The sequence below is a fragment of the Schistocerca americana genome, chromosome 2, assembly GCF_021461395.2.
Source record: "Schistocerca americana isolate TAMUIC-IGC-003095 chromosome 2, iqSchAmer2.1, whole genome shotgun sequence".
Lineage (NCBI taxonomy): Eukaryota > Metazoa > Arthropoda > Insecta > Orthoptera > Acrididae > Schistocerca > Schistocerca americana.
In genome coordinates, this window is record NC_060120.1 from 711,382,235 (window position 1) to 711,406,059 (window position 23,825).

At 44.6% G+C, this 23,825-nt stretch overlaps 1 protein-coding gene and 1 non-coding gene across 2 annotated transcripts in view; one reads left to right on the plus strand and one right to left on the minus strand.

Annotated features, from left to right (window-relative positions):
* LOC124594366 overlaps nucleotides 1-23,825 on the plus strand; it is a 184,487-nt gene that overhangs the window by 8,212 nt on the left and 152,450 nt on the right. The window contains exon 3 of the mRNA XM_047132734.1: nucleotides 10,099-10,239. Within this exon, the coding sequence (XP_046988690.1) occupies nucleotides 10,099-10,239 (141 nt within the window). The remainder of the gene's footprint in view (nucleotides 1-10,098; nucleotides 10,240-23,825) is intronic.
* Nucleotides 3,289-3,443, minus strand: LOC124596677. Its single transcript, XR_006978340.1, has one exon. It is a non-coding gene; the product is annotated as a 5.8S ribosomal RNA (ribosomal RNA).

Consider the following 23,825-nt stretch of genomic DNA (forward strand, 5'->3'; position numbering starts at 1 on the left):
AATTCAGATAATCACTTATTATACGCAGTTAGGTTTCAAAAGTCAAAATGTACATATTTCCCGTTTTACATGGTGCGCAGCTACAGTCTGAAGGCAGCCGACCGACCGAGAATCATTCACATCTGTTCTACTGTCGCCGAGGAGAGCGTACGCTCATGTCCCCTTACAGGCACGACCTACCGACCATTGCCCCTCAGGTAGAAATATCTCCAGAGAGGGCAGCACTCTCCAGTGGCTCGGTCGAATGCAGCAACAGAACCACCTCTGTTACGCCCTTCCATTAGTAAACTTGGTAACATTTGTGCTGCGCTTCCTAGTATATGTTCAATATACCCTCTTAATCCGATTTCGAATGGGTACCACAAACGTCAACAATATTCTAAAACCGGTCGTGTTAGGACTGTGCGCATAGCCCAACAAATAGTGTCGTTATTTTTGGTATGGGAGGACCCGGTTGACTTCCCGGTGGCACTCTGATTTTGTGCGGTAGGAAGGTCTGGAACGGGTTCACTCAGTCACGTAGACCAAGTGGGGGAGCTACTTGAATGTAAAAGCAGCAGCACCATCAGGATTCATTTACTCGCAATAATAGCTGGAGAGGCTGATAACATATCCAATGATCATAGCTCGCTCTTCCTCTTCTTCCTGCCTTCTAGGCAGCAGTCGGTAAGTCGGAACAACCCTAAGGCGTAATCTATGAGTGGAGGTTGAGAGTCGTGCCAGTGTTTTGAAAGCAATCTCTTTCGTATACTAACCCAATTTTCGTAGTATGAGACCATCTCTGCCACCTTTCTACCTACTACTGAGCCTGTGTAATTGCTGTTGTCATAAGAGAAAATGTTTACAAGTTTTGTGAAGTGCACACTTCTACTTTTTGTAACATTTACTCGAACTTGCCAATCCTTGCATCTCTTCAAAAGTTTGTCGAGATCGGACTGATACTTCCGCAGCTTTCTTAAGACTTCCGTTCATTGTAATTTCATAATCAATGAAAAGTGAGAGGTTACTATTAATATTGTCTGCTAGCTCGTTACTATACAACGTACACGCTAAGCATTCCAGCAGTCTTTCCAGGGACATGCCTGAAGTTACACATGTTGCTGACTCTACACCAAAGATAATGTGTTGTATCCTCCTTCCAAGAAATAATGAATTCAGTCATAAAGTTCTCTTGATATCCCCCACGATTACGCCGTCGATAATTAGCACTGTTGTGGTACCAAGCCAAATGGTTTTCAGAACTCAATAAATAATGTATTTACCTGACTGCCTTGATTTGTAGCTTTCAGGGTATTCGGAAAAATTGGGTTTGGTTTCGGATATTTTCGGAATCAATGCTCATTGACATAGAGGTCATCTACTAAGTTGTAACAATTAACAGAGGGATGTAAAGGATATTAAACAGCAGTTTTGTCTGCCAGTTCTGTGATTTCTTCCAACTACTGAGCACAGCTATTTTGTTTGACGGATGTATGGTATACACTGAAGTGACAAGTCGTGGGATAGCGATATGTACACATACAAATGGCGGTAGTTTTGCGTACACAAGGTATAAAAGGGCACTGCATTGGCAGAGCTGTCATTTGGACTCAGGCGATTAATGTGAAAAGGTTTTCGACATGATTACGACCACATGACGGGCTGAGCTTGTAACTGAAATGTCTTTCTTGTGCTCTGACATGTTTAAATCTAGTAGTCCCCCCTTTTTGCTCGAGTAACTACATCGCCTTCCTCCAACAATGTCGAGTACGGGGAAGTTTCTTTGCCATGCCTTATATACACTGATCTCCGATAGTTTGCCGTATGTGATCTTCATTATATTACGTGATTTGTTTACACAGAATGCGGAAAAAGCAACTCGATCTTAAGAGAAAATGACTAAGCTACAACGATGTCGAACTGATCTCCACTGAACTATTTACTCAGTTGGATACGACGTTCCAGCTCTTGTAATGTGCTTACCCCTAAGAACCGCAATATTTGTTTCTGCAGTTCGGAAATAGTTTGAGGGAAAATCTTCTAAATAGCATCCCTATCCCGAAAAGAAAATCAGCTGCTGATAAAACAGAAGATTGAAAGACCTTTCAAATCACTTGTCCATGAAAAGAATGCTCTAAGATCGTCACAGTGGTGTTGGCTGAGCAACTTCAGCGTTACAACGCCGAAACCGCGTGTACTGTAGCTGGTCGGAAGACGGTAGGCCAAGGAAACGGTGGGACTCGTCGTTCTTCAAAGAAAGGTTGCATATTCCTCGCCTCATGCAGCCAGACATTGTCCTAGTACAATATGGCATGTGGAACCAGTTGCAGGAGAGATACTCATCTACATCTACATCCACACTCCGCAAGCCACCTGACGGTGTGTGGCGGAGGGTACCTTGAGTACCTCTATCGGTTCTCCCTTCTATTCCAGCCTCGTATTGTTCGTGGAAAGAAAGATTGTCGGTATGCCTCTGTGTGGGCTCTAATCTGTCTGATTTTATCCTCATCGTCTCTTCGCGAGATATACGTAGGAGGGAGCAATATACTGCTTGACTCCTCGGTGAAGGTATGTTCTCGAAACTTCAACAAAGGCCCGTACCGAGCTACTGAGCGTCTCTTCAGCTGAGTCTTCCACTGGAGTTTATCTATCATCTCCGTAACGCTTTCGCGATTACTAAATGATCCTGTAACGAAGCTCCGTTGGATCTTCGCTCTCTTCTATCAATACTATCTGGTACGGAACCCACACTGGTGAGCAATCTTCAAGCAGTGGGCGAACAAGTGTACCGTAACCTACTTCCTTTGATTTCGGATTGCATTTCCTCAGGATTCTTCCACTGAAACTGTCTGGCATCCGCCTTACCGACGATCAACTTTATATGATCATTCCATTTTAAATCACTCCTAATGCCTGCTCCCAGATAATTTATGGAATTAACTGCCTCCAGTTGTAGCTAGCTGATATAGGATCTTTATATGTATTCGCAGCACATTACGCTTGCCTACATTGAGATTAAATTGACATTCCCTGCACCATGCGTCAATTCGTTGCAGATCCTCCTGCATTTCAGTAAAATTTTCCATTGTTACCTCTCGATATACCACGGCATCATCCGCAAAAAGCCTCAGTAAACTTCCGATGTTATCCAGAAGGTCATTTATGTATATTGTGAATAGCAACGGTCCTACGACACTCCCCTGCGGCACACCTGAAACCACTCTTACTTCGGAAGACTTCTCTCCATTGAGTGTGACATGCTGCATTCTGTTGTCTAGGAACTCTTCAATCCAATCACACAATTTTTGCCGACCCTGAGCCAGACGTGGCCCGGGAACGGAATCCATGGACCGCAATGTGCGTTCGAAACGTCGATGTTCATGTGTCCTGCAGTTCACATGTCGACGCGCAATTTGCTGCGTTCTTCATCGACCCACGGGCCGAGTGATCCACCGTCACTCGGACTCAAACCTCTGGGGCAGCAGTTGATATTCAGATTACCCTCAACACGGAGGAGGCGAGATCGTACGTTGTAGCCAATGGCTCCCCAAACTATCGCACTGCTATTGTTCACTCTGCCGTTCGACAATGTAGTTTGGCCGATTGCGATCATAACAGTAGCACCTAACACGTACACAGCCATCAATAAGGCAAGTTGAAGTCCGAAACACTACATTCTGCCACTTGGCACGCCTGTGACTGTGTTGACGTGTCCATTCCACTCTGAGGTGTTGGTAGTTTCCGATCGATGGAAACCGTCAAAAGGGCATCCGTGCACACTCTGCAGAATGCAGCGCACATGTCCACTCCCCATTGTAGTGTTCAACGTTGAACCAGCACAGTTGGTTACAACAGTGCGTAGAAATGCGCACCAGTGTCGTACCAGCACGAACAGCATCCCTCTGCAGTCTTAATCACTTACGTATCCATTGTTGTTCACATTTTTCGAGTTTGGAATGATACAGATCATTCCTGAAATTTTCGCAAATAGTAGTGCAAATACTCGTAACTACGATATAAGAGTAACGTCTGGTGTCACAGCGTGATAAACTGCTTACCGCTGTTGCCAAACGTGTTTTGTGTCAATTTAGTTCAGCAATGAATCTTGTTCATTTGATCCAAGTTTAGTATTATACACACAACTGTTACGCCTCACTTACCACGTACCGGTTAATCATCTCTGGTCGAATTGCTTATGAAGTGGCCTGGATGTCATGACCATCACTTCCAGCACAATTAGTAAACGTATAACTACATGTTTTTAACGTTACTGTTATCTGTTCTTTTTTAGTTAGTTCATTGTTAATTGAATCTCTAGCGTGAGACCGGTTTCATGTGAGGTACCCTGTGTAATGTAACGAGTTCGTAAACAAGTACTGTGTGAAATGAAGTTAGAATTGGCCTGTCAGTAAAGTTCAATGAATCAGCCTTTGATGCAACATTATGGTAAGGCTGTACCAAATAAGGCTACCATTAAGCACCTGTGAAAGTCCGAGATGGCAAGGAATGTGGCACATACAGCCGAAAGTGGTCGAAAATACTATCACCTGAAAAGTTCATCGACGTGCAGAGTCCCATGTAATCTGTGTGACGCCTTTAGGACCACGTAAACGATGAAACATTTTGTCAAATGTAACTATGCTTGCCAAATATTTGACCGTGTACGATGCTGTTTGACGTGTTTGTCAAGCACAGATCGTGTTTGACCTGTTGGCGACAAATTTTTATTGACGGAAAGGTTGGCAAGATGGATATTGTTTGTGTCGATGTGTCGCTACATACGTTTAGTGAAAAAGTGTTTTGTTAAAATTCCTCACTCTGTCGTGAGTTTCACGCGAAGGAACTTGCCCCCTTTCTTGCAGCGGTGTACCGTAGGTCTCTAGAAGAGCGTAGCGTTCCAAAAGATTGGAAAACGGCACAGGTCATCCCCGTGTTCAAGAAGGGACGTCGAACAGATATCTCTAACGTCGATCAGTTGTAGAATTTTGGAACACGAATTATGTTAGAGTATAATGACTTTCCTGAAGACTACAAATCTACTCTGTAGGAATCAGCATGGGTTTCGAAAAAGACTATAGTGTGAAACCCAGCTTGCACTATTCGTCCACGAGACTCTGAGGGCCATAGGCACGGGTTCCCAGGTAGATGCTGTGTTTCTTGACTTCCGCAAGGCGTTTGATACAGTTCCCCACAGTCGTTTATTGAACAAAGTAAGAGCATATGGACTATCAGACCAATTGTGTGATTGGATTGAAGGGTTCCTAGATAACATAACGCAGCATGTCATTCTCAATGGAGAGAAGTCTTCCGAAGTAAGTGATTTCGGGTGTGCCGCAGGGGAGTGTAGTGGGACCGTTGCTGTTCACAATATATATAAATGACCTTGTGGATAACATCGAAAGTTCACTGAGGCTTTTTGCGGATGATGCAGTAGTATATCGAGAGGTTGTAACAATGGAAAATTGTACTGAAATGCAGAAGGATCTGCAACGAATTGACGAATGGTACAGGGAATGGCAATTGAATCTCAATGTAGACAAGTGTAATGTGCTGAGAATACATAGAAAGATAGATCCCTTATCATTTAGCTACAGAATAGGTCAGCAACTGGAAGCAGTTAATTCCATAAATTATCTGGGAGTAGGCATTAAGAGTGATCTAAAATGGAATGACCATATAAAATTAATCGTCGGTAAAGCAGATGCCAGACTGAGATTCATTGGAAGAATCCTAAGGAAATGTAGTCCGAAAACAAAGGAAGTAGGTTACAGTACACTTGTTCGCCCACTGCTTGAATACTGCTCAGCAGTGTGGGATCCGTACCAGATAGGGTTGATAGAAGAGATAGAGAAGATCCAACGGAGAGCATCGCGCTTCGTTACAGGATCATTTAGTAATCGCGAAAGCGTTACGGAGGTGATAGATAAACTCCAGTGGAAGACTCTGCAAGAAAGACGCTCAGTAGCTAGGTACGGGCTTTTGTTCAAGTTTCGAGAACATACCTTCACCGAAGAGTCAAGCAGTATATTGCTCCCTCCTACGTATATCTCGCGAAGAGACCATGAGAATAAAATCAGAGAGATTAGAGCCCACACATAGCCATACCGACAATCTTTCTTTCCACGAACAATACGAGGCTGGAATAGAAGGGAGAACAGATAAAGGTACTCAAAGTGCCCTCCGCCACACACCGTCAATTGCCTTGCGGAGTATGAATGTAGATGTAGATGAAAACTACTATAAAGTATAAAAACAAAATAGCACTGACAATTACGAAAATGTAGAGGTGTCACTTCTTTCCCAACCATATATTACGCATGAAGAGGTTATTAACAAAATCAATATTTTACACATACAGTAACATACAAGCGGAGTGGAATGAAATAAAATAAATCGAGGAACTCCGGTTCCTCCACGGGCGATGATGGTTCTATGTTCCCTTGTTGTGGTATTTTAATGAACTGTCATTAGAGAACCAGGTAGACGAGAATAAAATTTTTCGCGTGTTCGTATTCTTTTTCAATGTGAGGGCGAAGTAACGCTGAACAAGTTATTAAACGTTTCACTGTCAACGGAAAGTTAAAAATCATCAGATTCTGAGTGTAATATTTCCGTTAGCGGGTTTTCAGTTGTATATTGCTCATTTTGATACATTCCCTGGACAAGCATCTTGTTTTCTTTTTTAAACACGGTACCAGAGGAAATAATAGAAATTCTTTATCTGCATTGGTAACCATTCCCACTATACCAAAATACAGCACATACAAAGGTAAGATTGAATTGACAATTGAATTTTGGTAGGCAGCGTTATAGATCGCATCAATTGAATAATAGTATTAACGTTGCAGTTTTTGCTAGTTAATTTTGATGATATCTAACATTGGTTTTTTCAATCGTTTTGATGTTATTTCTAATTGTATTTTTAGGTTTCAGCTTCATGTTTACTCTCGCCAATTATGGACCATGTAAAACAATTACTTAGCTATTGTTTTTTTCGAATAAGGTGGTTCTTCTTATCTTCCAGCACTTCATTCCCTCTTTTTTTCGAAAACCGTTTATTTTTTATTTTGGTTAAGAATTTTTGTTCTGAATAGCTTCAGTTAGCTTCATCTCTCCTAAGTTTTTGAGTATCTCTGATCCAGCTGTTCTTTTCGTTACTGAAATTTTCGAATTCTCTTAATGTATTATTTTTTGTCTATTTTTCCACGTTTCCAGAAAGGTGAACTGCCTTCTCCCGACTGTCTGAAAGTTCGGTAAATCTTCGATAGTTCTTTGTTGCTTCTTAATTTGTAGTTGTCATATTCATCTGCGTTGAATCCTAGAATTTTTTGGAGAACTACACTCTTTCCTTCTCCATTTTCTCTATTTCTCCTACTTTAAGTAGGAGAGCACTTGCAGTTTCATAGCTTTTTTGTAGTGCCTAATTTTCGCTTTGATGGAGATGGATTTTGTATTGCAGCAGTCCTTGAAGAACCGATATACCATCTCCAGCTTCTGAAATTTGGGATTGTTTTCTTCTTTGGTCACTCCAATGGTTTGAAGAAAAATGTTTTTGTGACTGCAAAAGAGTTTTTTTTAAGAAACTACATAGCTGCGGGAGTCAGTCAACACTCATATGGCGTCAAAGGCAGTACTGCGCCGCAGCGGTAATTCCGCTCAAAGGTCACGCGCTCGAGCGCACGGAGATGCTGAGAGCTACAACACAAATTAATGCATTAAATGTTTACTTTTTGTTTATTAAAAAAATAATCTCACGGGAGATAAGGTAAGGATAGGTACTTTATTTCAGTTTCTGTAGTAAAAGGTAAGATCACCAGTCACTTTGATTTTTGCGCAATTTCCTTGGCCTTTCTACCATACAGTGACGGACACTCTCATTTATTTTACGATGATTTCTGGTTCTCACTGCAAGTGGAATATTAGGCGTGAATCTGGTTAGACGGCGTCAGTCGTCGTGCACTTGCTCGTGCAACAGCATTGGACGGCGATGCCACGCTACACGAGATTTAGGTGTTCTCGCCTGATGGTCTATAAGACCGTTGCAGGACTGGAGGCTTTTAATAGAAGAGATATTATTGCTTATCTCACCTTTCAAGTAAACGAGGTGACTTGGGTCGGTCGTATTTCACGTCAAATATGCCATTTGTTGTTAGGACCAGGAATCATAGTAAAATAAATGTGAGTCCATCACTGTATGGTTTAAGGGTCAAGGAGTGTGTGCAACAATTAAAGTGAATGGTGATCTAACATTTTGTTTCAAGGTCAATAATTTATGCGATTACTACTGACAAACAACAGTACAAGAAATATGTGGGAGATAGGTCCCAAGAATGATGCGGGCGAACAGCGAACAAAAACTACTGCCAAATCGTTATTTCTGGAGTGCTGCAGCAAGAATGGTGAAGAGTTCTTCAGTGATGATGTGATTGATGATTAAAGATAGATTGCTCCGTATACTTCATAGACGACGATCCAGTGAGTGGCATCATTAATATTCTGCGACAAAACCAAAGAAATTCAAACAGACGCAAACACAAAAAATCATGGCCACAGCTTCTGGGTCAGAAAAGGTTTTTTGTAATTTTTTTGTACACTTCCTGCTGAGACAAGTGACATGTTGAGAGATATTGTGAAAGCTCTTTAAAGGTTGGGTTCACAATTGAAAGCCACTGGCAGGGACTACTCTCGAGGGCCATTATTCTGCTTCACGACAATGCTCTGCCTCTTTTGCAGCAACGACAATGGCGCAGCCTGACACTTTTCGGTGAGAATTACTGGACCACCCGTCCTACAGCTCTGCTCTAACACAATCACTTTCTTTTTCCAAAACTTGATGACTTTCTTGGTGGACAACGATTGGCGATTGATTTGTTAAAAGTAGCTGTAACTGTCTGGTTAAATGGACTGACGGCAGAGTTCTAGGACTGCGGTATCCAAAAACTGGTGCCACAATTGGTGTTCAGACATTAATGGTTATTACGTAGAAAAATAAAATAATTTTCATATTTCCATTTATCATAAAAGTTGTGTTCATAAATAAAATATTTCGTGTGCTGTAGCAAAACGAGTCGTGTTAAAAACTACCCTTGTATTTTCTAACTCCATTACGTGACTGAATGGATACCCTCACTCCAGGATGTATTCGGTGGTTATTATTGTACTGTAACTAGTTAAGCCATTTTAGACGAAAAAGCGATTTACCGTATCAATGTGCATTAGAGCTGCAGACAGTCAACACGGGTCTGCACAAGGTGAGCAGGACCTTAGTCGGAGAGTTGTTTTATGCAAACATCAGTAACGTGTTGATGCGCTTCGCGAGTATGGACGCCGGTAAAGTACCGGTAAAGTAATGAGACCTTCTGCACTGAGGTTGGAAGTGCAAATTAACCTGCAATTTGGGAATTGCTCCAGGGAGAGGCCGGCGGCCAGTTGCACCATAAACTGTTGAAGTTAGTGTTGCCACGGGTAAGAGTATTGGACACAATGTACGATCTTCGAACAGTGCACAGGCTGTGGTATGACAGATGAACATTTCATGGTCCCCATTTGCAAAGTGCTTCGAACAGTTGTGAAATGTTATCTCTGGGGTGGACGCAGATGGTCGTCACACTGAGGAACGTTTGTAACTTTGAATGTAAAGATGGTACGCGATTAACAGATGTTAGCCCCTCATGTGGAAGTTAAAATGTTTCTTTGAGTGGTTTATTTGTTGTTTTTCTTCTGCACGATGTTACAGATGTTTCGACAAAGTTTCATCGTCCTACAGTCACTAGTTTATTCGTGGGGGCCCTCTCAAGTAGTGCAAATTTAATAACTGCTGAGTACTTACAGGTAACAATGAACAGATGGCATCCTTATTTATATTAATAATACATAATGATATACTCGGCTTATACTAATGAAATAAGCTTAGTGTTTAGTTGTTACCTACCTTAAATCTGCTGAGCAGATAATTTGATATGAAATTCATTGTATACTTCGTCTCAAATTTAGTTGTCAGGGAATCACAGGCTCTCATACTCGCTAAACCAGTTAATGCAAAATTGTCTGTTTTCGGACCTTCTCCCTGCGCGACCTGTCTCTGAGGACGGCCTTGTGACGGCTTGCCGGCGTTTCCAGGCGCGGCGCTGGCGTCGCCGATGGTGGTGCTGTCTCGCGGCTGGTTGCGCAGACACCGGCCCGCCGTGCTGATCACCGCTTCTGTGCTGGGCGCTGCTGTCCTCGTAGTGCTGCTCGCCGCCCTGGCCTACCACGTCACGCGTGAGTCCCAGTCTGCTGCCTGCCTCCCAGTACTGCTTACTCCCTTATCAGCTTGCGTTTATTCTCCTATTTATGACTTTACAAGGTTCCATCTTCAGGCACCCCATCAATAAAAAATCTTACCAACAATCAACATAGCTTTTAGGAGACAGCGTATTGAGACAGAGATTGGACAAAAATATGGAAACACGGCGAGAAATGAATAAACTAAGAACTGAACTCCGTCCGAACAGGTCTCGGAAGGCCGGCCAGCCGTCGCGTCATCCTCAGCCGACAGTCGTCAATGGATGCAGATATGGAGGGCCATGTGGTCAGTATACCCCTCTTCCAGCCATCGTCAGTTTTCGTGACCGGAGCCGCTACTTCTCAATCGAGTAGCTCCTCTATTGGTCTCTCACTAGCTGAGTGCACCCATGTTGTCTACAATGCTCGGCAGGCCCAGACGGTTACCCATCCAAGCGCTTGTCAAGCTCGACAGCGCATAACATTGGTGATCTGGTCGGAAGAGGTTGCGCTGTTTTATTTAACCACGAATGGTACCTGCGCCATGTCCTCAGTACGTTGCAAATGTCACTCCTGCTCGAGGAAGTGTTCTGTATAGTTGTGACTGCATTCGAACAAGGGCGAATTGCTGGTGGTCGTATAGTGGGTACTCCCATAACCAAGATAGGGGGAATGTTTGGTGTTTCTGGAGGAAACGTACAGAAGATTTATAACGCACACAGATAAAGCGGAAAAAATACTATCCGCCAACAAAGAGACCGTAAGAACTTACTCACCTTTTTGATTCATACTGACAGGATACGCAGGACAAGACTATGACTTCAACTTAAGTAAATATGAAGATGCAACTCTCGACCGTTTTCGAGAAAACAGAGTTGAAAAACTTTGACGTGCATGTATACTTTGTATCGTCGCTCGGATTTAAGTAGTTGATATGCCAACGACTAAGAGCTAAGTTTCACAAGCACAAGGTCTTTGGATCGAATATCGTTGCTAATAATTTTTCTTATTCCCACGTAATTTTAGCAACGGACGTGTCGTACCTCAAGAGATTGTGTGATAGCAGAGAACTGTTTGTGAACGCAAAGTATGTTTTTCAGTATACGCTGAAAAATCAATGAACACGCAAAAATTCTGGGCTCATTAAAAGTGCTGTATATTGCAATAATTATTGTTTACAATGTTTCTGTGATTCGTGCCGTGCCCCATACTTGCCTCAAACGTAACTAAAATAAGATAAATAAAATGACTATACTGATCTGATTGAAAGTTCTTGTGTGTCCTTTTTTCCAGTCTCTCTACGAAAAATGTTTCTTCTTTCTTTCGCTATAGACATTACGTAAATAATAAATGTCTCATTAAATATCGATAATTTTCACAGTAATAAGAAATCTGCTGTAAGAATTACGTGGGAATGAAAAGTGCTTCATCGCTAAGTGGCGGATTCCTTGAACGAATGTTTGTGATCGTACAAAGTAAATAAGCACCCGTAAAATTTCGTTCTTGCGTCTTGCTGGTTAAATACATTGAAGTTCTAGTTTTGGCCTAACATCCCATCAAAATGAGTCAAATCAGTTCCCTTGTAAGTTACAAAGGCGGACGAAAGTGTGTGTTAAATGCTTGTTACAGTCCTCATTGGAGAAGATTGACGAAAAATGACGACGGAGCTGCAAAAGTCACTGCAGGACTTGAATATCACACTCGTGAACCCTGTCAGCACCAAAAAATACGAAAGAAGCTCCGTAAGTAGGGAACTGCAAGACCAGCTGGAATTCCAAGATCATTCATCAGTGATGCAAATGCCTGTAACGGGAACACACGGTGCCGAACCCAAAAAACCTGGACTGTAGAGCAATACAAGAAAATCATTTGGTGGATGGGTCTTGTTTTATCCTGCAAAGTCGCAGTACTGCCAAGGATTTATGACTGTTTGGCTGTTCGCTGTAATTTATCTCCTTCAAAATAAAGGAAAAAAATGTGACAGAACAGTAAAGAACGTACTTAATTCCTCCGAACAGATATTGTTCGGAGTCGGGCTACATCACAGTAACCACAGCAGGCACATAACGAGAAAATATGTCATAAGTAGTTCAATTTTGATTAGATTCGCTTACTGTTCGCCAAAACAAAACCCGCTTAACTGGTTTTCTAGTGTTCGTGTTCAGAGACGTTGCAGGGGAGCGGATAAGCTTTGTGACGGCGCACCGTGATAAAAAGAAGCATAATGCGATAAAATGTTTTGCATTACACAAAAAGCATTTATCGGACTTCGTGACAACAAATTTTCACGGCAAGGTTCGATTTGTATAGAATAGAAAACTGCATATACTGGCACGCTACTTTTTAAAGTTCCAAAACCAAACGCTTTCCAAAAACTGATACAGGAAAAATATCTGGCCCTATCTTGGATCTCTAATGGACTACTATAAAATATACACTTAATTTATTATTAGTATTATATTTGTGATAGTTTAAGTAAGAAGAAAATGCGTCCTTAAATGAACGAACAGAAGAAGAAATCTGATACTCAGGAAGGTATACGGACGTCATCTATTTTCAAAGTTGAAGATCGAAATCCAAAGCAACGGCGACTATGGAGCAACACAGATACTAAGTATAATTTTATCTGTGAAGCATAAAAAACAGATTAATTTATTATATCATGTCCATCGAATGGTACAATGTTTGTTCTCCAATGGTGATGCTGCGTTAAAATTCGAGAAGGCCCTTTTTCATATATCTCCCATCGTTCAGGACTGATATTATGAGCAAGAAGATGAGTTGTCGCATCTCCCCTGGCCACTAGAGTAAATAACATCATCGAGTCTATGTGGTCTACTTTCGAGTGAAGGATGTGTGATCGCTATGCACGTCGTTCATTGTTACGTGAATTTGTCAGGTTTCACAGGAAGAATGGTATAAGATCCAATTGCAAACCATACACGAGCTGTACTTATCCATTCCGAGGGACCGAGCGAAGTGGCGCAGTGGTTAGCACACTGGACTCGCATTCGGGAGGACGACGGTTCAATCCCACGTACGGCCATCCTGGTTTAGGTTTTCCGTGATTTCCCTAAATCGCTCCAGGCAAATGCCGGTATGGTTCCTTTGAAAGGGCACGGCCGACTTCCTTCCCTGTTCTTCCCTAATCCGATGAGACAGATGACCTCGCAGTTTGGTCTCTTCCCTCAAACAACCCAACCCATTCCGAGGGGACTGAAAGCTGCTTTGGATGCCATTGGGTTTCGTACACCATGTTACGCAAAGTAATATGGGTAACGTTTCATGCCATATTTTTATCCACCCCCCCCCTCTCATATTTATCACATAATTGACCCGTATGTCCAAAACTAAATATTATATCAGGCAGGCGTGCACACGAGGGGCCGTGACACCGCCCCGTCCCTTCAAGCAGTGCAAAAAAAAAAGCGTTTACACTCATCAATTTACAAATTTCTTAACTAGCTTGCGGACAATAAAGGGTCATGAAACCGAAGTGTCTTGAAAATAACACAGAAATCCAGAAAATTACAAACTATGTTTACCGCTGGTTACTTGCCAGCTGCTTGACCAAGGGTCTGCCCACGTGGATGAGCTAGCAGCCAGACTAGCACGTAGCTGCTATCAACAAAAAATCCAACATGTCTCTTGAGTTCGGATAGATATTGCAACCGCAGAGAATTAGGGTAAGACACTCTATTAAGAAAAAAATAACACAAAAACTGAATTCCTCGAACGTAGTCCGAAACGACTGAAAGAACCAGTACTCCGCTCGTTCACACGTCTGTTTTTCTTTTTTTTTCCTTTTTTTTTTTTTTTTTTTTTTTTGTAAGTTTCTGTGGGACCAAACTGCTAAGGTCATCGGTCCCTAGTCACACACACTACTTAATCTAACTTAAAGTAACTTACGCCAAGAACAAGACTCACATGCATGCCTGAGGGAGGACTCGAACCTCTGACCGAGGTAGCCGCGTGAACCGTGGCAAGGCGCCGAAGACCGCACGCTTACCCCGCTCACGCCTGTGCGGACCTTTATTCAAAATCTTGGTACTAAGTGATGATGATGAGGAGTCCAAACTTGCATTTTACACACCACAAATTTTCATGTCAAAGTTGTTTGGCGTTGCTATTCCTCTTAAAACAACTGCATGAGACATGTATTGCTCCAGTTTTTGGGTGATTGGTTTACAAGTGCTGTATTTCTAACTGCAGCTTTTTGGAAGTTTTACTGTTCTAAACATTGATGAAACCAATTATTATATTAAAATTCTATACCTCCTCGCCCCCACCCTCCCTCTGCTCTCCTCCCTCTCCCAGGAGAAGGGGGCTACAGACAGTAATAAAATGTGACCGCCGTCCAGAATAGATCCGTCCCTGTGACCATCTCACATCAGAAAGCGAACCCCCCACGGGCTGGCCACTCTTTGGCGGCTCCTTGCTTCGCTACCACGGGCCCCCTGCCTTTGCAGCATCTTTTCCCTTCCGTGCTGCATGTCTATCCTCTTGCTATCCTTTTTCCCCTCCCTGCGGGAACATGTCTAGGGTGTTATTAGGAATGTTCTGCGTTGTGTGTCGCTGATTTAAGAACAGTCTCACCACTATTTTTCGTCCCCTTTTCCTATCATTGTTTTCCTTCCCCTCTCGTTCCTCACCTTCGGTGTTTGCGGGTCTTCTTCTTCCTCCTCCTCCTCCTCCTCCTCCTCCTCCTCCTCCCTGTGAGCTCCTGCAGGCCGGCCCACGCGTCTGAAGCGTAATAGGTGATTTCGTAACGCATAATTCCCAGCCCCGGGTTGATAGGTAGGCTTAGCACGTACCCCCTGGTACAGGCCAGGCCCAGGGAGGGCTCATTGCCTGAGCTGCAACCTTCCCAAATTGCCGATTGGCCCCTCTGTCAGGTGTTGGGGAGGTGTGACCTGTCGTGTGAACAGTCACCTAAGGCGGGTGCGCCCCCTTGTGAAGGGGGCCCCCAGTTGGAAGGAGTATGCCCTCGGAGATGCTGGCAATCGTGGGGATTTTCTCGCAATGAGCCAATCACCTTCACAATCAACGTCTACAAAACGTAAACGTAATGAGATTGATTCAAAGACCCTTCCCACTGCACCATGATTTCTCGTGGTCTCATGTACTGAAGATGGTCAGTCCTCCACCATGATAAATATGTTAATTATTCAGACAGGTGTTGACGCAATTGCCGGCGCTGTGACTTCCTGCTCTCGTTATGGAATGGCACTTTGCTTTTGGAGGCTACTTCTCATTCTCAAGCGCAACAATTGCTTGCTGCTTCGCTTCTCCACGCCTACCATGATCGTGTTGAGACCCATAGAACCTTGAATTCTGCACATGGTGTTATTTACACTAGGCTGCTCTACGGTCTTACCGAGGCCGAAATCCAATCTTACCTCTCAGACTAAGGTGTGATTGTTATCCATCGGCTGACGAAAAAGGTAGAATAGTGCCCACCCGCACTCCTATTCTCACCTTTGACAGAGTGGTGTTTCTGTCCAAGATGAAAGCAGGCTATGAAATTATCACAATCCGCCTGTACATTCCGAGCCCGATGCGCTGCTACCAGTGTCGTTGTTTCAACCACACGAGAATGCCTTGTTGACACCCAGCCAAATATGTAACATGTGGTAAGGATACACATGAAGGCGATTGTCTGCCTCCTTCTCCCCGCTGTATCAACTGCAATGGCGGCCATGTTGCCTGATTTGGAAGTTGTCTCATGTATGTTGACGAGCAAGCTGCAAAGAGATCTGGGTAAAGGAAAAATTGCCTCACCCAGTCGCTCTCAAGTTATTGGCTTGTCGCAAACCCTGTGTTATCCCATCTAACACCTACAGTTCTGTTCTTGTGACCAATCACTCCATGAAGGACATGGCCACGCAGACATGCGATCTCAAATTCAGCTCTGAAGTTGCGAAATCGCCCAGTGTCAAAGTTTCATTGCCATCCCCCAGTCCAGCTGTGCAACAAGCCATTAAATTCTCGCCTCAAGGGGTGAAGCCACCAGCTACACAACCAGTAGGCCAGAAAGGACAGGAGTAGTACTCCCATGAAGACTTCCTGTGTCCCTCCAGCCAACCAACACCTGAGTCTCCCTCTACTAAACAGAAAGGTTCGAAGACGTCCACCAAAGGCAAATGGTGTTCCCCTTTGCCGACTCGAAGCTCCTCTTTGACAGTGTTGCCATGTGATACCTTAGCCCGTCCAGCCTCTGTGCCGCCGGTGCGCACCACCAATCATTTTTCAGCATTGAACTCCACAGACCGACAGCGCAAGCAAGCCGAATCTTCTGTGGACCCCATGGAGCAGGATCCTCCTGCGTCTGTGCCCTGTAGCAGTGCCTCTTCACGGGCTGTTACTCGGCAGTCGCTGACGTAACACCCCTACATCTCCTCACGACTCTCCTCCAATAGAACGTTCGCAGCCTTTGGTCCCACAAAGAGGATTTACAGCTGCTTTAGTATTGCGTCATCCCCTTGTACTCTGCCTTCAGGAAACGAAATTACGCCCTTGTAAGTACTTTGAGCTTTCACATTTCTTCCTGGTTTGTTTTGACCTTACCCCTGAGGTCGGCATTCCATTTCATAGGGGCGTCATGCTGCTCATATGGGATGACATTCATAGTCAATCCATGTCCCTAACTAACCATCTTCAAGCTGTTGCAGTTCGCCTTTTTCTTCCCCACCTGACCTTTTGCCTCTTTGCCATTTATGCCACCAGGGAAGACTTCCTTCAGCTTATTGGGCAGCCATCTCCCCCATTTCTGCTACTCAGTGACTTTAATGTGCATCACCACTTTGGGGGTTCTCCCAGAACCTGTCAGAGAGATGCCTTCTTGGCTGATCTTAATCTACTCAACCTTTTCTGCCTTAACACAAGAGCACCCACTTTCCTTTCAAACTCTTCACACATCTATTCCCATTTGGACCTATTCTTTTGCACGGTCCAGCTTGCCCATCGTCTTGAATGGTCTCTTCTTTCTGTCACCCACTCGAGCGACCATTTCCCATGTGCTATCCATCTGCTGACTCCTACCCCACCTGTGTACACACCCAAATGGCTGTTTACTAAGGCTTACTGGCGGCTTTACTCCTCCCTGGCGACTTTCGCAGAACAAGATTTCCCCAGTTGTGATGACCAGGTGGAATCTCTCAAAAATTATCCTTACTGCTGCAGAATGTTCCGTTATTCGCACTTCCTCCTTACCACGCCGTCTCCCACTGCCTTGGTGGGCTGAGGCGTGCCGCGACGCAATACGCGCAGGGAGGCGTGCTTTCTGCGTTTTAACCATCATTCTACGATGCCGAACTGCATTCATTATAAACAGATGCGTGGAAAGTGTCGTTGCGTTCTTCGGCATAGCAAAAAAGCTAGCTGGATTTCATTCACTAGTTCTTTTAACTGTTCCAGCCCCTCCTCTGTCGTGCGGGCCAACGGCCGACTGCTCACTGGGACCAAGGTCCACTTGCCAATTTCCGGCCTGACAGTAGCACACGGTGTCATTGTTGACCCTACTGCTATCTCGAACATCTTGGGCCACCAATTTACGGAAGTTTCGAGCTGCTTCTACTATCACCATGCCTTCCTCGATCGGACACAAGCTGAGGCGGCTCGAGCGATACCCTTCTCTTCTCAGTCGGAAGTGCTACAATGCCTCCTTTACAATGAGGGAGCTAGATTCTCCACTCCAGGGCCAGACGCTGACCACATTCAGATGTTGCAGCACCTTTCTCTGGCGGGCAAGCACTTTCTGCTTAACACGTACAACCGCATCTGGGCAGAGGGCACATTTCCCGTACTTTGGCGTAAAGCCACTGTCGTACCCATACCTAAGCGCAGTAAGGACAAAAAACTTCACCCGCTGCGTTTGTAAGGTGGTGGAATGTGTGATTTCATACCCGACTGGTATGTTGGTTCGAGTTTCGCAATTTTCTGATGAATATTCAGTGGGGATTTCGAGCGCGGCATTCTGCAGTTAACCATCTTGTTACTGTGTCCAACCATGTCATGAATGGTTTTCTGCGGAAACCCCGCACTGTTACCGTGTTTTTCGATTTAGAAGTGGCTTATGACATGTGCTGTAGAACTGGTATCCTCCATGTTCTTTACAGGTGGGGCTTCCATGGCCACCTGCATTGTTCCCCCTCAGGAATTAGTAAACGACGGAGTTTCCAGTTTGGGTGTGGGTTCTGCCTTGTTGGACACCATTATCCAGGAAAACGGTGTGCCTCATTGTTTCGTCCTGAGCGTCATCCTCTTCGCTATCGCCATTAACCCTATAACGGCCTGTCTTCCGCCAGGTATCTTCAGATCCCTTTTTGTTAATGATTTTGCCATCTATTTCAGTTCTCCACGGACCTGAAACACTGAGCGGCGTCTTCAGCTATATGTTGATCGTCTTTGCGCTTGGAGCATCGACAGTGGCTTTCGCTTTTCCACTGACGGTTTTTTCTGTATGAATTTCTGGCGACGCAATGGGTTTCTCCCACCATCTTCACATCTTAGGCCTGTTGCTGTTCTGTTCTTTGGAACTAAGAAGTTCCTGGGGCTCATGCTCGATAGGAATCTCTCTTGGTCCTCTCATGTGTCTTACCCGGCAGCCCAGTTCCTCAATGTCCTACGTGTCCTCAGTGGTAGTTCCTGGTGTGCCGATCGAACCACCCTTCGCCGTTTGTACTGGTCCCTTGTCTCTTCAAAACTCGACTATGGGTGCTTCGTTTATGCATCTGCACGTCCATCCCTCTTATGCTGTCTCGTGGCATCCGCTTGGCCACTGGCGCATTTTACACTAGCCCGTTTGACAGTCTGTATGCTGAAGCTGTTGAACTACCACGGTCCTACTGCTGCGACTTTCTCCTCAGCAGGAATGCGTGCCGTTTGTCTGCCATGCGTGGCCACTCATCCTATGCTTCCTCCTTAGATGATTCCTTTGATCACTAATATGGGACACATCCATCTTCTCTGTTACATCCTGGAGTCCACTTTCGGCACTTGCTTATGCTAGCTTAACTGCACACTTCCTGCACCTTTCCCAGTGGGTGTGAACTCTTCACCACCTTTGCTTCATAAAGTGGCCCATATTAACCGTGGCCTTCATTCGCTTCCTAAGGGCACTACTCCAGCCTCGTTTTATCACCTTCAGTTTCACGACCTTCGCATTGAACTTCGCGATAATACTTTTGTATACACTGATGGTTCTATGACTGACCAGGGGGTCGGGTGTGCCTTCATTCGTCATTGGCACCCATGTCTTTCCATTTCGGCCTCCAGCACACTGCTAAGTGTCCGAGCTCTTCACCTTGTATGAGGTTACGGAGTACATCTGGCGACATAGCCTTTTCAATTGTGTCCTCCGCTCAGACTCTCAGCGGCCTCCAAAGCCTCTGTGCACTTTACACTGTCCATCCCGTAATGCAGTGGGTCCAGGAAAACCGTCACTTGCTCACTCTTGGTGGACCCACTGTGATGTTTATATGGATTCCTGGTCATGGTCTGCCACGAAATGAGGCTGCTGATGCTGCTGTCAAGGCTGCAGTCCTCGTACCGCATTCTGCTAGTTCCTATATTCACTCCAATGATCTCTGTGTTGCTGTGTGTCAGGAGGTGGGGTCCCTTTGGTACCACCAATGGTCCTTGCATCATGGGAATGAGCTCCAGCATATTAAGCCTCTCCCAGCGGCTTGGAAGACCTCCTGTCGGCCCTCCCACTGGGGGAAGGTCATTTTAACTGGGCTGTGTATTGGGCACTACCTTTTTAGGCATCGTCATTTGATAAGTGGCGCTACACCACCACTTTGTACACACAGCACCCAATTTTTAACTGTCCGCCACTTCCTGGTGTAATGTCCATTTTTAACCTTTTTACTTCCCATTTGGGTTTGCAGTCTGAGTTATCGGCAATTTTAGCAAATGATGCATGGGTTGTAGACTGTGTTTTACTTTGTATCTGGCAATGCAATATGGCGAGCGCCATTTAATTTTTAGTTTTGGATCTCTGTTTCTGTATGGTCTTTCTTAGCCCTTTCTCCACGTTCGTGTTTTCAGCTACCTTCTCTTATGTTAATTGGGACTGATGTGTACTTATTTTTAACACTCTGTCTTCATGTTCTATAGTTTTGAATAGTTTTGTTTTTTGCGCCCTAAAGTAAAACAAAACCAAAACCAATCATAAAGTGAAAAATTCCCCTTCCTCCCCAAATCTCATTCTACAGATCTTCTCTACAAATTGTAATACGGATTTCAAGCACAGTTTGCACTTGAACGTTAATAAATTGCCATCAAATACGGTAAAATGGCCGTCCAGGGGCCTCACGGTTCTTTTGTGACATTGCATGCATGAGAGCCCAAGCTATTGCAGCCCCCTTCCTGACTGGAGTGGGTGGTATGAGGGCGGATGCTTGGTGCATGAAGTGTATTAAGCTGGCAAAATCTGGCCATTCTTGAATGGCCATCTCTTCAAATGGTGAACGATCATTGAATTATGCTTCATATGATCCAGTAGCCTACCCTTCCCTGGCTACACCCCGGGAGGAGGCCCGGGCTCACCATTGTGAGATGGAACACTTTCCCCACTACCTCGTCTGTACTAGGACACACACATTCACTGCCACAAAGCCATTGTTTTTATGTGGAGAATATCGAGGATAAGTTTAGCAAAGTGCGTTCGGGCCCCTTGTTGTTTATAGCTGCTTCTGATGCACAGTCTCCAGCTCTTCGTGCTTGTGATCGTCTTGGCAATGTCCCAGTGTCTATTACCCTAGACCGATCTCTGAATATGGTCCAGGGAGTGATTTATCATAGGGACCTCATCATGAAAACTGATGAGGAACTCCAGGCTAATGTGGAGCGACACATTGTTCATTTTGTTCGATGTGTGAAGAATGGTCCTAAAGACAACAGCACTGATGCTGGCTTCTTCATTCTGTCTTTCAAGGGAGATACCCTCCTAGAGAAGGCCAAGGTTATATGCTACAGACGTGAAGTGAAGCCATATGTCCCACCACCCATTAGGTGCTTTCGGTGCTTTCGAGGCTCACCAAAAATATGACTGACTCCATCCAGTGTTACTTGCTTCAACTTTTGCCTCTGTTACATCCTTTTCCCCCTTCTACCACATCCTTCCACAGCCCCATCCCCTCCTCCACCGCTGCAGTTCCCATGCCCTTCTCTCTGGGCACTGCTCCACCTCCCCAACCAAAGAAGTGACCCCGTTCTTCGATGTCTGCCAGGGATGGGGCTCCCCCTTGGACCTTTCTCCCTGGCGTCTCTCAGGCTGGAAGCCTGCTACCACGACTCGGCCAAATGATCTGTGGTCCCAAGGTCGCCTGCTCTGTTTCAGTTCTGGATCTTGCAGAAGCCTGTACTCCCCCTGTGCCCTGCCCTCTTCCACCTCCAAAGGAGAAGAAGAAGAAACATAAGTCGCAGGACATGGACATCGCCCCCCTTCACGGTGTGCCCAGAGGTGTCATCTCACCCTCGCAACCTGAGTCTGACGTCTTATTTATGGATGTCGCCCCGTCCTTGTTGGTGACGATCACTGATCGAGTGATATGATCTCTCCTTGGCTTCTTTATGTCTAACCTGGACTCTCACCACATGATATCCAGTGGACCTGCAATGGATATTATTATTACCAACCGGAAGTACATCTTGTTTCTTATTATTCTGCGTTTTGTCTTGCTCTTCAAGAAACGCAGTTCTGTGATGGCCACTCTCCAACGTTTTGTGGTTATCGGGTATTCTGTCAGAACTGTATCAGCCCTGGGATAGCATCTGGAGGGGTTTTCATTTAGGTCGACTCTGATGTCATTAGTGCCTTGAAGCACTAGCAGTTAGTGTGCAAACGACCCCCAGCAATTACCAGGCGCAGTGTCAACCTCCTACCAGGTAGGAGGGAGGCCTACCTTAATACAGCAATCCCCGCCCTTGTATCTCCTCCTCGCGGACTTCAGTACACGCCACCCCTTGTGGGGAGTGCCACTTTGATGGGTAGGGGTCTTCTAGTTGTCCAGCTTATCACACTTTGTTTCCTCAATGACTGTTTCGCTATCCACTCCAGTGTCGCTCATTGCATCTTTACTGCTATCGATCTCACGATCTCCTCCCCCGCTATCGTGGCTTCCCTTCATTGGATTCCCCGTGATGATCTTTGTGACAGTGACCGTTTTCCGGTGATTCTCGTTCCCCTGCCACAGACAGGCCGCCGTTGAGCATTCTGCAGGGCCAACTGGCCTTTATGTGTGTCTGCTGTACTAATCAACACCTCTCTCTAGAATTGCATTGATGTGATTGGACAGTGCGTCTCTTCCGCTATTCTTCATGGTGCTGGCACTTCTATCCCCCTAAACACAGGTCCCCCTCGTCGTTGACTGGTGCTGTAGTGGACCAAGGACGCATTAGTCGCTGTCCAGGACTGCCGATGGACGTTGCAGCAATTTCACAGACCAAGCCTATAGCTTTTAATCACATCCGTAATAAGACTTGCTTCCTTACTAATCAGAATAAAAAGGAATGCTGAGAGCCCTATGTTTCTTGCCTGGGGACGTATGCCCCTTCATAACAAGTTTGGTTCAGGCTCCGTAGCCTTCTGGGGCACCAGCGACAGTCAGCTGTCAAGAGTCTTATCCTCTAGCGTGCTCTGTGTTCTGATCCACTGAACACCACGTAACACTTTGCAGCAGCATCGGCGTCCTCTTCCTATCCTCCTACCTTCGTCCAGTAGACAGACCTCCCTCTGTTTCAACACCCATCAAGCTCAGTCCTACAATGAACCCTTCACTGAATGGGAACTAGTGTTACTTAAATATCGATAGTTGACACAACCTATATCATCGGTGGTATTTTTAAAAACTATCGATTGTTTTTGGCAGGTATTTCAAGTGAAAAATAGCTTTCTAAGAATTTTTATTGCTTAAAATAGAACAGTACAAAATATGCAAATTGTTTTATAAAAAGGTATTTAAATTCTTGTCCTTTAGCCTGTTGTTTAAAATACAATACTAAAAGATACATGTAAGTTATTTAAATTTTCTCCTTTAGTCTGTGGCGTTTTTAAGTAATTATTTATCCTGCTTTGGAGAAAACCCTCTCTACAAGAACGGATGTCGCTGGGCACTACAAAAATTTAATGGTCATCCGATTTCAAACTGTTTCATGTATTAGCACTGCTCTTTGAACGTAGTTTCGAATAATGTCACAAGCCTATCAACAGTCAATGTGTTAAAAGGTTTCACTCTTTCATTGACTGACTTAATCAAGGAATCCAGTACACATAGTCCTTCATTAATTGTTATGGTGCTTAACAAGTCTAAAAACCATGCAGCACTACCTCCTACAAGAGGTGTGGTTAAGTTGTGATCTATGAGTCCCCTGGGATTGTTGTTGCTACTTAAAAAGGTTCAAGATCTATTCTCTCTTGTGTAGCTAAGTAATTTTCTGCTGTGAGCGTAGGCAGTGTTTTTGAACTTTCATTGATCGCAATCTCAAGCTCACTTCGTACTTCTACAATTGTTTTGAGCGTATGCCATGACCTGTTCCGAGTCGGCACCTCTTGCATCAGTCTCAGATCTTTTTTTGTT